Source organism: Microcaecilia unicolor, chromosome 5 (genome assembly GCF_901765095.1).
Source record: "Microcaecilia unicolor chromosome 5, aMicUni1.1, whole genome shotgun sequence".
Classification (NCBI taxonomy): domain Eukaryota; kingdom Metazoa; phylum Chordata; class Amphibia; order Gymnophiona; family Siphonopidae; genus Microcaecilia; species Microcaecilia unicolor.
In genome coordinates this window covers 345320177-345335126 of record NC_044035.1, presented here as the reverse complement: position 1 = coordinate 345335126, position 14950 = coordinate 345320177, and the positions used below count along the sequence as shown (strand labels likewise).

General features: G+C 45.2%; 1 protein-coding gene across 1 annotated transcript in view; it reads left to right on the top strand.

The window, feature by feature from the left end:
- Positions 1-13877: 13877 nt before the first annotated feature.
- The window catches only part of MLYCD (malonyl-CoA decarboxylase), a 103225-nt gene continuing 102152 nt past the window's right edge, over positions 13878-14950 (top strand). Inside the window, exon 1 of the mRNA XM_030204521.1 lies at positions 13878-14398. Coding sequence (XP_030060381.1) covers positions 13883-14398 — 516 coding nt within the window. The 5' untranslated portion in view covers positions 13878-13882. The remainder of the gene's footprint in view (positions 14399-14950) is intronic.

The window sequence follows — 14950 nt, the reverse complement described above, 5'->3', positions numbered from 1 at the left end:
CAGCCAGAGCTCAGTGTCCTGCACAGTAACGCTCCGACACCAGACAGAGAGAGGGGGGAGGGGGGTCTGACACCAGAGAGGGGGGGGAGGTATCTCTGTCACACACACACTCTCTCTCTCACACACACACTCTCTCTCTCTCTCATAGTCAATGTCTTTCTCTCTCTCACTCTCACACACTGTCTCTCACACACTCTATGTCTCACACTGTATCACATTCACTCTCTATGTGTCACACAGTCACTCACACACTCTCTTGGTCTCATACACTCAGTCACACAGAGAGTCTGTGTCTCACACACACTCTCTCTCTCGCACACACTGTATCTGTGTGAAACAGACTCTCTCTCACACTGTGTCTCACATATGCACTTGCACACACTCTCATTCTCACACACACACTCTCTCTCTCACAGACACACTCACACCCAGACTCACTTTCTCTCTCTCACACACTCTCACATTCACTCTCTCTCTCACACACAGTCACTGTCACATACAATCTCTCAAGCACCACTGTGTACATTCCGAGGAAAACCTTGCTAGCGCCCGTTTCATTTGTGCCAGAAACGGGCTTTTTTTACTAGTATATATTTAATTTTTTTTTTAAACCTTATCTGATGGCTCAATGAAACTCATTTTCTCAAGGTCCGGCAGTAGCCATAGTTTCACCCAACTGCTTAAGGGAAATCTCCTGCACTTCTTCCTTTCCACTATGTCATAGTTCCTTTTAGGGAAACTGCTTCTTCACAGAGCTTCTCTGCCCTAACCTTTGCAGGTCCTAGCATGAAAATCCGCACTATAATCAGAAAATCTTTCCTTGTGCAGATCAAGACACTACATTGAATGCGACAAAAAAAATCTCATGGTGATGAGTTACTGCATTGTAAGCAGTTACTCAGTATTGCCTGGTTGACTTGACCCCTGAGTCAGGCGTTGGGTTACACCGAAACACGGCCCATGCCTGGTCATAAATAAAGTGTACTTATCCCATTCTTGAGAGCCATATGCTAATGGCAACATTAGCGCATGAGTGAACTATATCCAACCAAATTAGAGCTTCTAGAGTGTAAAATATTCAACCATCCTTTCCTAAATCAATACACTCTCCTATTTCTACTGTTCTGGTATTATATTGGAGGAAAAAGCCTTTTTCCTCCAAATATAATACCAGATCAGTAGAAATAAGAGAGTGTATTGATTTAGGAAAACATTAGCGCATGGCCATTAATTTAAAAAAAAAAAAAAATGGAAAATCAGCCATTTTACTGCTATGGTAAAAATGGCCTTAGGGGGCAGGGCACAAAAAAAATCCACATAAGGGCGTGCTAAGACCACTTTTTACTGACGCTTAGAAAAGGAGCCTTAGTGATTAGACAAGACAGAGAAAAGGTAGACTAATGAGCTGAGGGGTCCTTTTACAAAGGCAAGTTAGCATTTTTAGTGCACGTTTATTTTTAGTACAAGCTAAAAACACTAACCTGCCTTTGTAAAAGGACCCCTGAATGCTTAACTTTTTTGCTTAAATTGAATAAACCTGGGGCCAGCAAGAGATATCAGTGGTCCTCACAGCGTCCGGGGAGAGGAAGTCCAGACAGAGTATTGGCCTGTGGATCCTGGTCATGGATTTGGGCTGTGATGGTTACACAAGAGGAGGGTGAGGAAGGTTTTTTATTTAGCTAGGGATGAATGTTCATGGATCCGTAAAAGGTCAGTACTACCTATTCAAGTCCTCTGTGCAAATGATAACTGGGAGGTGGTCTGAACACAGCTTACAGGCAGCCAGTGTAGCAGAGTTAGAGGAATATTACTAGATTTGTGGGGGTGGGGTGGGGGAGGGGGAACGCAAGTTTGAAGGTTTGCCCACGGTGTCCAAAATCCTTTCACTGGCCCTGATCTTATGTTGTTATGCTATAGGGCTGAATCTAGGATCTTTGTTCCCCTATAACATTTATTTTATTTGTTGCATTTGTACCCCACATTTTCCCACCTATTTGCAGGCTCAATGTGGCTTCCATAGTACCGTCAAAGGCGTTTGCCCAGTCGGTGGATAACAAATACAAAGTTGTATAGTGATCGTATGAGGTATAAGTGGAGGGTCGGAATGGATGAAGATTGCGTGTTGTCCTGTTCGATCATAGTCATGCTGTGTTGGTAGCAGGGGCGTATCTGAAAGTCGGCGGTAGCGGGGGCCGAAGCCAGAGTGAGGGGGCACATTATAGCCCCCCCCCCCAGCCGCCGCCATTTCTGACCCCCCCCCCCCCCCGCCACCGTGGGTACCTTTGCTGGTGGGGGACCCCAACCCCCACCAGCCAAGGTCCGCTTCCTCCTGCCGCTGCGAGGTTTTTAAAGTTCTTCATCGGGATTCGTCCTCCGTCACTCTGTGCTGCTGTTCAAAGAAGCTGCTAGCTGAATGCAGTTTCGGACTGAGTCTGACGTCGCTGCTGCACGTTGTACATGAGTCTGACGTCCTGCACGTACAATGGTAAAAGTATCTCCTGTTGTTGTTTTGTGTGTGTGTGTGTTGTTTGTCAGGACCTATTGTTTTGCTTTGACTCCAGTTGCCTTTTGATGTCCCCAGAATCTGCTGCCTAATCTTGTCTGACGGTAGGCCAGTCCTACACAAGGTAAGACATGCTGAGTCACACCAAGGTCCATAGAGCTCAGTATCCTGTCTTTAACAGTACCCAGCAGACCCAAAGCGTAGCCGAATGGACTATCCCCATGGAAAATTTACTAATCTATTCTCAAACATAGTAACATATAGTAACATAGTAGATGACGGCAGAAAAAGACCTGCACGGTCCATCCAGTCTGCCCAACAAGATAAATTCATATGTGCTACTTTTTATTTGTACCTGTCCTCTTCAGGGCACAGACCGTATAAGTCTGGCCAGCACTATCTCCGCCTCCCAACCACCAGTCCCACCTCCCACCACCAGCTCTGGCACAGAACGTATAAGTCTGCCCAGCACTATCCCCGCCTCCCAACCACAAGCCCCGCCTCCCACCACCAGCTCTGGCACAGACCGTATAAGTCTGGCCAGCACTATCTCCGCCTCCCAACCACCAGCCCCGCCTCCCACCACCGGCTCTGCCACCTAAACTCGGCTAAGCTCCCAAGGATACATTCCTTCTGAACAGGATTCCTTTATGTTTATCCTACGCATGTTTGAATTCTGTTACCGTTGTCATCTCCACCACCGCATCTGTATCATTGCATTTATAGCACTTAGGCTCAACATAGCCAAAACTTTAAAAATGTGCTTCTACATTTCACAAAATCATTCAGGCCCAGCATAAAAGCTTCAGGGTGGGTGGACATGTCCTGAATGCAAAAGAATTAATTATGCATCAGAAAAAAAAAAAACAGTTAAAAAAGTCCAGCTGTTATCAACATGTAAATTCTCTGTGGGAGACATATCTAGATCCAAGACTTTGAACTGGATCCCAGGATATGTTACTGATGATTTATTAATATTCCTATTGGGCAGTTTCCAGTCTTTGGAGTTTTTAACTGGAATTTCTGGTGCAACATCTTTTTTTTTTTTCCTCTGGTTTTTTATTTTCTGTTTCATTTCTTCTTTCTCTCCCCTCTGTCTTTCCTTCAGAGTGAATATTTTAATACCTGCTTTTCCTTCTCTCTCTCTTCCTATCTGTTCTCTGTATACTTCAAACTTAGATATTTCAACAGGGATTCACTTCTTCAAAACACTTATTTACATTACCTAATATATTTCTGTAAAATCCACTAGATATATTTAGTAAAAATAACACAACTCCTGTAAAATCTTATTCCTAATTTTACTCCTTTTTAACAATCTCTAGTGCAGTGGTTCTCAACTTTTTTTCAGTTAGGACATACCCGATGTATGCAGTACATAAGTACATAAGTAATGCCATACTGGGAAAAGACCAAGGGTCCATCGAGCCCAGCATCCTGTCCACGACAGCGACCAATCCAGGCCAAGGGCACCTGGCAAGCTTCCCAAATGTACAAACATTCTATACATGTTATTCCTGGAATTTTGGAGTTTTCCAAGTCCGTTAGTAGCGGTTTATAGACTTGTCCTTTAGGAAACCGTCCAACCCCTTTTTAAACTCTGCTAAGCTAACCGCCTTCACCACTTTCTCCGGCAACGAATTCCAGAGTTTAATTACACATTGGGTGAAGAAAAATGTTCTCCGATTTGTTTTAAATTTACTACACTGTAGTTTCATCGCATGCCCCCTAGTCCTAGTATTTTTGGAAAGCGTAAACAGACGCTTCACATCCACCTGTTCCACTCCACTCATTATTTTATATACCTCTATCATGTCTCCCCTCAGCCGTCTCTTCTCCAAGCTGTATAGCCCTAGCCTCCTTAATCTTTCTTCATAGGGAAGTCGTCCCATCCCCGCTATCATTTTAGTCGCCCTTCGCTGCACCTTTTCCAGTTCTACTATATCTTTCTTGAGATGCGGCGACCAGAATTGAACACAATACTCAAGGTGCGGTCGCACCATGGAGCGATACAACGGCATTATAACATCCTCACACCTGTTTTCCATACCTTTCCTGATAATACCCAACATTCTATTCGCTTTCTTAGCCGCAGCAGCACACTGAGCAGAAGGTTTCAGTGTATTGTCGACGACGACACCCAGATCCCTTTCTTGGTCCGTAACTCCTAACGTGGAACCTTGCATGACGTAGCTATAATTCGGGTTCTTTTTTCCCACATGCATCACCTTGCACTTGCTCACATTAAACATCATCTGCCATTTAGCCGCCCAGTCTCCCAGTCTCGTAAGGTCCTCTTGTAATTTTTCACAATCCTGTCGCGATTTAACGACTTTGAATAACTTTGTGTCATCAGCAAATTTAATTACCTCGCTAGTTACTCCCATCTCTAAATCATTTATAATGTCACATACACAAACATTATCCATGACTCTCATGGACCTTTGGTCTGACACAGTATAGCACTTTTTATGAGTTAAATGTTGACATGCTCTGCATTCACATAAACCCTCACCCCCCCCCCCCAAAAAAATAACAAACAAAAACAAAAAAACAGATGTAGAACAGAACTAGTACATTTCTCCGTGGAAGTTACCATGCAAAAAGATAGATAGATTTCTGTTTCTCATGTCATTTGATTAATAGCAAAAAATAATCCCAAATAACAAGTATTCTGGTAATCTATATATATAAAAGGCAACCCTGAAGCCTCCAGCCGGAAGTGTGAAGCGCCAGAGATATCCAGTTTTCCACATGTACACTCTGAAGAAAACCTTGCTAGCCCCCGTTTCATTTGCATCAGAAACGGGGCTTTTTTACTAGTTAGTAATAATGCCAAACTACAAACCAAATACTCTCACAACATGAATACTCACTCTGTGAGCATTTCCGTGTTTTTGATTGTAGAGTAAAAATCATTTCGGAGTCCCTGAGGAAGTCTCTGGACGAAACCCTGCAGAGTTGGACTCTTGATGATTGATATAAATACAGCAGAATTTGGATTTACAGAATACACATGTGGAAAGGGGGCAACATAGATAGTGTCCACATTGATGAAGACGCTGTGGAATTTTCATTTCAAGACATCATGATGGCTCAGCGTTTTCAATTTGAAGGCGAGCACATCGAACTAATCAGATAAGGGTCTCTCCTTTATTGTGTATTACCGAAATAATGAGTCTTCACTGAGGTTCAGTGGAACAGTTGGTGATAGCTTGACACGTAATTTGATTGAGTTTGAACATTGAGGTGGAGTTATTAACTCTCCTATAATTAGAGCACTTTATAGTGGTTTGGATAAAGCACGATATAGAATATAAAAATAAAAAACCACGGAGTGGTCCAATGATTGAGATGCTCAACCACCCCTAGAGTAGGCAAGCTTGTTATACATGAGATCTAAAAGCTGCCTCATATTGGGTGAGTAAATACTCTGAGGACCCTCCTAAAATAATTACACATTATATGCATGATAGCTGATAGCTTTAGTGCTCGAGTTAACAAGCGAGGTCAAGCTTTCACCTTCTAGAGTATCCACATTGTGAGAGTATTTGGTTTGTAGTTTGGCTTTTGATTAATAGCAACATAAATGCATTTCTGAGACTTTCCTTTAGACATTTAGAGTCACTGTTTTTAGGCTCAAAAGTGCAAATATTTCCTGACCTTTCAAGACAGACACAGAAAAGGCAGAAAGCTTTTCTGGCCTTTCAGTCCAGGGTGCAAGCTTTAGGTGCCAAGTTTGTGCTTAGATTTCCTTGTTTATGCTTTGTAGTTTATGAGGGTAAACAATTTCAAATTTTTTAATCCAAAACAGCTAAATGATTATCTTGTTGCTAAAGAAGAATTGAATGCTATAACATAATCCTGAATGCACATTGTTTGGGGCAGGCTGGGGATAGCATTCAGGAGTTACGTCTGCCTGTGGATTTTTCCATTTCCATTTATATTTTCTTAAAAAATTATTTCTGATATCTTAGATCTTTGTTCCTTAACTTGTGGACGTAAGATTATCGTTTATTTTTCTTAATGACTAGTAAAAAAGGCCCGTTTCTGGAACGAATGAAACGGGCGCTAGCAAGGTTTTCCTGGGAGTGTGTATGTTTGAGAGAGAGAGAGAGAGCCAGAGTGAATGTGCGGGTGTGTGACAGAGTGAGACTGTCTGTGTGACAGTGTGTGTGTGTGAGAATGAGAGTGTGTGACAGGGCCCCCTCCCCTGTTCCTAATGCCCCTCACCCCGTTCCCTCCCCTCCTTTTCCTCCTCCTTCCCACACTTTGGGTTCCTTAAGGCTTTCAAAAGTCTATGTACCCCCGTGGCCCTAACGCCCAGTATCCGGATACCCCACCGCTTTCCTCCTCACCCCTCCCCCAAGATGTAATACTTTCACGTACTTCATTTTTAAAAAAAAATGTCCTATCTACCCTGTGTCCAAATGCCCGGCATTCAGATTGTGTTCCTCTCGTAAATTTTCATTTCTTTCATTCATTCAGAACTTGCCCCCCCCCCCCCCCCCCCCCCGAACACTTTTGGTTCCTTCAGTCTTTTAAAACTCTCCTATGTACCCTGTGTGCTAATGGCCAGCATTCAGATTGTTCCCAAATGTTCATGTCTTTCAGTGGTTCAGAACTCCCCCCTCCCCCCATTTAACACTTTCGGTTCCTTCAGTCTTTTAAAACTCTCCTATCAACCCTGTGTCCTAATGGCCAGCACTCAGATTGTTTTGCTTTGCCAAATTGTCTGTCACTGATGTCACTGAGGTCAGAGCATGCCTGCCTAGCAGACCACTTCCGGCAGGCATGGTCCCAAGCACAACCTGTTGGAGGTGAGAATTATTATATAGGATTTGTGATGTTTGTATTTTTCTTTATATTTCTTGATGATCTCAGATATGTTGGAGATATGTAATTTAAAATTTAATAATGAAATAAAATAAAACTAAAATAAAACAGCTAGTGTACCTGAAGACTGGAGGGTGGCCAACATCTTCACATTTTTTAAAGGGCTCTAGAGTGACTTAGGAAACTATAGACCAATGAGCCTAATGTTGGTGCCAGACAAAATGAGCAAAGATATTAAAAAAAACAAACAAGAAACACCCCAATGCTCACCAAATAGATAGAAATAACTTTGTGTGAATAAGTTAGCATGGCTTTAGCACAGGGGTTAGCAACCACAGCCCTCAAGGGCCACATCTCATTTGGGTTTTCAAGATTTCCACAATTAATATGCATGAGATTCATTTTCATGTACTGATTCCACTGTATGCAAATATGACCCGATGAGCAAAAAGGTATCAAAGCGAGGTATGTGACTTATTTATAACAGAAGATAGAGGGATATCAACTGCATAATCCTGCAAGATTTCAGCCTCAGGTCAGGGGTGTAGCCACGGGTGGGCCTGGATGGGCCCAGGCCCACCCACTTTTGCTACAGGCCCGCCCCGCCTGCGACAGCCCCCTGCACTGACCTGAAGCGTGTTCTCCCTCCAATCCAGCACCGGCGATCATAGCCAGCCTTCTACCATGTCCAGCAGGAAGTTGCAGAGTAGGCGGGACGCTCCTGAGAAGAAGCTCCGACGACGCGCGCTGGACGTGGTAGAAGGCTGGCTATGATCGCCGGTGCTGGATTGGAGGGAGAACGCGCTTCAGGTCAGTGCAGGGGGCTGTCGCGGGCGGGGCGGTCGCGGGTGGACACAAAATGTGGTGGTGGTGGCGGCGGCGGCGGGCAGGGGGTGGACGGTGGAGAGGAAAGAGGTCTGTGCCCACCCAGTCCACCTCCAGGCCCACCCAAAAATTAATCGCTGGCTACGCTACTGCCTCAGGTATTGACTAATTACAACATTTATTAAAAAAAAAAATAATTAACCCCAGAAATCAATACCCCACTTAGGTACCTGCAGTTTTTAGGCTGTAGAACATGAAAAACATCAAAATTTGTGAAAAACGTTGCATAGTCCCATTCTACTGTCCCTATAGTACACAAAACTTTCAAAAATGAAAGTTGCCCCTCCAAAGTGTTATACCTTTTATCTCTGTTATTTATTACCCCACTTTTCGTACCTTTTCACTCAGCAGATCACAAATAGATCTCATGCATATTCGTGGCCACAGAATTCACAAATGTGTGAATATTCTGTGAAAATAGCTTTCCTAAAATAATTCAGGGTGAAGTAGACCCCCCCCCCCCCCCCCATTTCTTTTTTATTAAAAACCTTTTTATTTATCCTGGCATTTGAAAATAGTTAATAGCAATGGAGAAGGACATAAGAACATAAGAATAGCCATACTGGGTGAGACCAATACCGAACTATGTAATTTTCCTCCAGGAACTTGTCCAAGCCTTTTTTTTAAACCCAGATATGCTACCCACCATTACTACGAGTTCCAGAGCTTAACTATTCATTGAGTGAAAAAATATTTCCTCCTATTTCTTTTAAAAGTATTTTCATGTAACTTCATTGAGTGTCCCCTAGTTTTTGTACTTTTTGGAAGAGTGAAAACTCAATTCACTTCTACTCGATCTATACCACGCAGGATTTTGTAGACCTCAATCATATCTCCCTTCAGCCATCTCTTTTCCAAGCTGAAGAGCCCTAACCTCTTTAGCCTTTCCTCATATGAAAGGAGTTCCATCCCCTTTATCATTTTGGTCGCTCTTCTTTGAACCTTTTCTAATTCCGCTATATCTTTTTTTTAGATAGTCTCTGCTATGACCAACCACACCTGCTGCTTACTACTACTACTACTACTACTACCTGACTGGTTGCTATTGTGAGAGAACAGACATGTGTATAACAGTTCCTTTCCCTCCTCATGTATATATCCCCCATAATTGCATCTAATTTGGTTCCCTTCCCTCCCCTCCAATATTCACCGTTTCTGTAAATATGTCAATATGTAGATATGAATCAGCTATTTGCTTATCTTCCAAAGCCCTCAGCCTTGATGGCAAGGAAGTATGCAGAACAGAGAGTAAAGTATAGTCTAGCCACTGCCTATGCACACTTGCTGGTTGGTACCAGTTCTGGCAATGCCCAGCAGGAGGCACTTCAGTCAGCCTTGATACTGCCGACCTGTGGTCAGGGTATCACCAAGTAACTTGAAAGTAACATAGTAGATGACGGCAGAAAAAGACCTGCACGGTCCACCCAGTCTGCCCAACAAGATAAACTCACATGTGCCATTTTTTGTGTATACCGTACCTTGATTTGTACCTGTATTTTTCAGGGCACAGACCGTATAAGTCTGCCCAGCACTATCCCCGCCTCCCAACCACCAGCCCCGCCTCCCACCACTGGCTCTGGCACAGACCGTATAAGTCTGCCCAGCACTATCCTCGCCTCCCACCACCGGCTAAGCTTCTGGGGATCCCTTCCTTCTGAGCAGGATTCCTTTATGTTTATCCCAGGCAAGTTTGAATTCCGTTACCGTTTTCCTCTCCACCACCTCCCACGGGAGGGCATTCCAAGCATCCACCACTCTCTCCGTGAAAAAATACTTCCTGACATTTTTCTTGAGTCTGCCCCCCTTCAATCTCATTTCATGTCCTCTAGTTCTACCGTCTTCCCCTCTCCGGAAAAGGTTCGTTTGCAGATTAATACCTTTCAAATATTTGAACGTCTGTATCATATCACCCCTGTTTCTCCTTTCCTCCAGGGTATACATGTTCAGGTCAACAAGTCTCTCCTCATACGTAAACTACAGTGACTCCAAAAGCTCAGGACCTTTTTCATTGACAAAATTTGGGAGAAACTAATTTTTCCTGTTTCCTTTTCTATGAGTGGTGTTTTACTTAGCAGAATATGTGTGTTTTCTTATTGGTAAACAAGTACCTACTTTTCTTTGAAAACTTCTGACTCAAAAATGGAATGTTAGGCTCTCACTTCAGTCAAAAGATTGCATGTGCTACTCACCTTTATGAGTTAACGTAAGAAATGTTTAGCAGAACCGGATACTTGTGACTCTGAATTTTGAGTTAAGAGATTTTTGAAGTGAAAGGTAATAAACCTTGCTTATATTTATTTGGCACTTTAGTATATTGCCTTTCAACTGGAGAACAATGTATTGACAGTCCACTGGCATCCTGCTGTGCCTGCCATAACCTGCTGATGGTGTGGATACTGTTACACAGTGGGTTGCAATCACAAGGTCTTTGACCTTTCCTCTACATAAGGAGTCTGCCAGAACTTTACACAATAGCCCCCTAACCCAGTCATAGAGGCTAGTTTGAACTAGGATACATTCCCCCCCCCCCCCCCCTCAGTAATTTGGCTTGAACGTACTTCACAAACCAGGAAACGCCAAATAATTGGAAAGACAAATAATTCTGAATAATTATTACAGCTTTAGGAAGAGCAAACTGACAGACTGACTAGGATGTGTGCACAACCTTTCACCCAACCAAAATAACTCTGGAGTCTGTCATATGACTGCATCCAAGTGTTACTCTGATATATTGTGGAAAATATAGGCAGGATCTAATGCCAGGAATTCAGCCCTATGACCTGGCAAAGCAGCTCAAGTTTCGATTGTGTCATGGTCTCCAATACAGTTTCTTCATTTCCAGGTTGCTGCTAAAGCTAGATTTGTGATGCATGCTCACAGAAACCTTATGCCCTTCCAGACTGAATTATAACCTTTTCCCTACTTCTTGTCATACATTTTGGATTTACTACTTCAGTACATTCTTCATGTTCAATGCAAGAAACTCTATCCGTTTATCTTCTTTCTGTTGGCCACACCCATTTTTTTTTCTGTTGACAAGTTCATAGGCTAAGTTATATGATGTTTGGCTTGTTTATATACCTTCAAGCTTTTCTGAGATCACTTTCTCCGCATGCATTTCCCCCAACAAAGTGGTTTAAAATCCTCTACAATCTGTGCACTCAGAGCCAGCCCAACCACTACGCAAACTAGGCCTCTGCCTAGGGTGGCAGAAGTCAGTGGCTGCACTAAACAAGAGACAGGCTGGAAGTTTGAAGGGGATAGATTGTTAGGCCTTGAGCATATGCTGATAATGAAGACTTCACATCAACTGCGGGGCTGGTGGTTGGGAGGCAGGGATAGTGCTGGACAGACTTGTACGGTCTGTACCAGAGCCGGTGGTTGGGAGGCAGGGCTGATGGTTGGGAGGTGAGGATAGTGCTGGGCAGACTTATATGGTTTGTGCCAGAGCCGGTGGTTGGGAGGCGGGGCTGGTGGTTGGGAGGTGGGGATAGTGCTGGGCAGACTTATACGGTCTGTGCCCTGAAGAGCACAGGTACAAATCAAAATAGGGTATACACAAAAAGCAGCAAATATGAGTTATCTTGTTGGGCAGACTGGATGGACCGTGCAGGTCTTTTTCTGCCGTCATCTACTATGTTACTATGTAACTGCAAACTGGGGCGGACTTGGTGGGATGGTGGAGCAGCGGTGACAGCAATTGCTAGGAGGAGTGAGATGCTAAACATGTGGGAGATAGGAGAAGGATGGAGATCCTGGACACCTTGTGGGGGATGGAGGGGAAAGGGAATTGTAGGATTTCTCAAGATGAGTAGAGAAGGGAAGGGTAAAGGTTGAGTTCCTTGTGTAGAGGAGGAGGGAAGAGAAGATGAAAGGACTCAGGGGGTAGAGAAGGGGAGATACTGGACACCTTGTGGGGGGAGGTTATGGAAGGGACAGGGAGATGCTGGATTTCTCAAGGTGAGTAGGGAAGGGAAGGGAAGGATAAAGGCTGAGCTGGGGGGATGAGGGAAGAGAAGGAGAAAGGCTAGATACATCAGGGGGAAAGGGAAGGGGAGAGGTTGAACACCTTGGGGGTAGAGAAGGGAAGAAAAGATGCTGGACACAAAGGGGAAGGGCCTTCAGTAAACCTTAGGGGGTGGAGAGACCAACAACTGATGGTTCGCCTAGTGCATCAGATCATGCTCCACATTCAAGTATTTTCCTACAATCATGTATTGATAAAATAGCAGAGTTTTGAGAGGCTATGCCCCTCATTCTGTAATCTTGTTCACACATTTTTGTGCTTAGTGTGCAGGTTATAGAACAGTGCCAGGTACATGTGTAAGTTATTTCCCTAATTCAGTGAGAACAGACACTAACAACCAATAATTGATTATTGGAGTTAATTGGCACTAATTTGCAGTTAGGTATGATACCTGCATTTAGGTGCTATCCTTTAATGTAAGCGTCTAAATTATATAGTGCACAACTGTGAGAGGGGTCTGGATATGAGAGGGCATGGGAGAGGCACGGGTGTGCCATGCAGTTACATACTATGGTTTTAGAATACTGTCAGTTATGCGCATAACTGCTGCATTTAGCGGTCAGCATTTATGCCTGCCATAGAGTTAGCGTAAGTGCTGAAACCTAAAGTTACATACATAATTGCGGATTTATGCTAATCTTCTATAACAGCTTAAGTGCATAATTGCCATTCTAGAATTTGCAAGACTGGTCCCAAGGCAGCAGAGATGATGCATCTCCTAATGCAGATGGAGGGGAAGGCTGTTGAGTGGAAGCTTTTAGCTCCTCAGTGGGAATGCGGGAGATGACTTGCAGAGACTTGGCAGCAGTAACTATTTTGTATATCTCGATTAATTTGCAAAGCATCTGAAAATTGAAAAATTTCACTTGTTGGGATCAGAGGCCGAGCAATACAGCATTTTTTAGTTTTGGTTGACACTGTCTGAACGCTTTTGGTCGAAGCCAAAACCGGGCAGAAAATGGACTTTGGGCCTGTTTTGGTGCCGTAATGTTGTCAGCCTCGTTGTTGGGCCGGTAAATCTCACTCTTTGTGACAGGCCATCCTTAACATCTCTGACAAACTAGTTATGAGGAGCAGGCTGGAGGAGGGTGGCGGAATGTCCTAAAAAAAAAAAAAAATCTCCCTTTTTAAAAACTATTTCCCCCTTGACATCTAAAGGTCACTCTAATGCAGTGGTTCCCAACCTGCCAGTGCTGGGGGCACACCCAGCTAGTCACATTTTCAAGATATCCACAATGCATATGCATAATACTTATTTGAGTTCACTCTCTTTAAATGGTTGCATTCATCTAAATAGTTGGCAATTTATTAACAATCTTTACCAAAATTACTATATATTCAAATTCCTCAATCACTATCAAACACACTCATTCATGAATATGCATGCCATAGATTTACATGATCCAAAAGAGGCAGTATATATGAATCTATCGCATACATATTCACTGTCTGCGGATATCCTGCAATCTGAGTGAGGGCACCGGCCACACCAAACATGGCAGTCTCGGAGGGGCCGACGTAAGCGCTCCCCGCCTCGCGCTGATTGGTCGCCGCCGTACGTGTAGCGGAAGTGACGCCAAGGTCCGGCAAGCTGTCGCTCTAGGACCCCCGGGCGCGCGGCAGGTTTGGTTATGACTCTGAGGTGGCGGCGGGCCCTGCTGCTGGCCTGGCTGCGGCTGCCTCCTCCCCCGCCCCGGATGATGACGTCCGTCCGGCAGCCCGAGCCGGTCGCCGGCAGCATGGAGGAGGTGTTGACCCGCTCGGTGCCCCCTCTCCCCGCCTACGAGACCAAGGAGAAGTGGCCGCCCCCGGCCGAGGCGCAGAGCCTGGGCTTCATGCGCTACTACGCGGGGCTGGAGAGGCCCGAGCGCGCCGCTTTCCTGGCCAGGCTGGCCGCGGGCTTCGGGGTGGACCACGCCCTGGTGGCCGAGCTGAGCGGCAAAGTGCTGCAGGTGCAGCAGCAGCAGAGGGACCTGGGCGCCGTCCTGCAGCTGGAGGACAGGCTCAGGCACTACCTGACCCCGCAGTACAAGCTGCTCTTCAGCCACATCAGCAGACTGCAAGGGGGCATGAAGTTCTTGGTGGACCTGAGAGCTGATGTTGTAGAGAGCTTGGCATCGAAGCTGGCAGAGGGCCCCCAGATCAGGGTAAGAGGCCAGTTTTTAAGCTTTCAGGGGTACAACTTTATTTATTTATATTTGTATCTTATTTACTAGCCATTAAGCCCGTAACGACGGGCAAGTTTTTTGTTTTCCTATGGCCTCCCCCCGCCCTCCCCCCATGTCCAGCAACCCTCCTCTTCCCCCTCCCATCCGCTCCATCAACTGTTCTCCATCCTCAGGCTCCCATCCATGTCCACCCATCTCCTAAGTGTACCGCGATTGTGACCTGTACCCTGCCATCCCCTCCGCCACCATTTCCCCCCCCCCCCCCCCCCCCCCGCCGCTGCCAACTTTGACCCCCCGGCGTCGCCCCCCTCTTTCCGCCGGCGTCATGTCCTCCAGCTGCTTTCGTTACCTCCCGTGATTCCTCTTGTCATGTCGTCAGTTCTCCATCGTCCGTTTCCCTCAGTTCCGCCCCCTCCTTCCCTCCCTCCTCCTCCGATTTCCACGCCCATGTCCAAGCCCTCCTCCCTCTTGGGATGTACTGCTGGTGGAGGCGGGGCTTGGACTTCTGCACTCTCAACGTTTGGTCTCTAC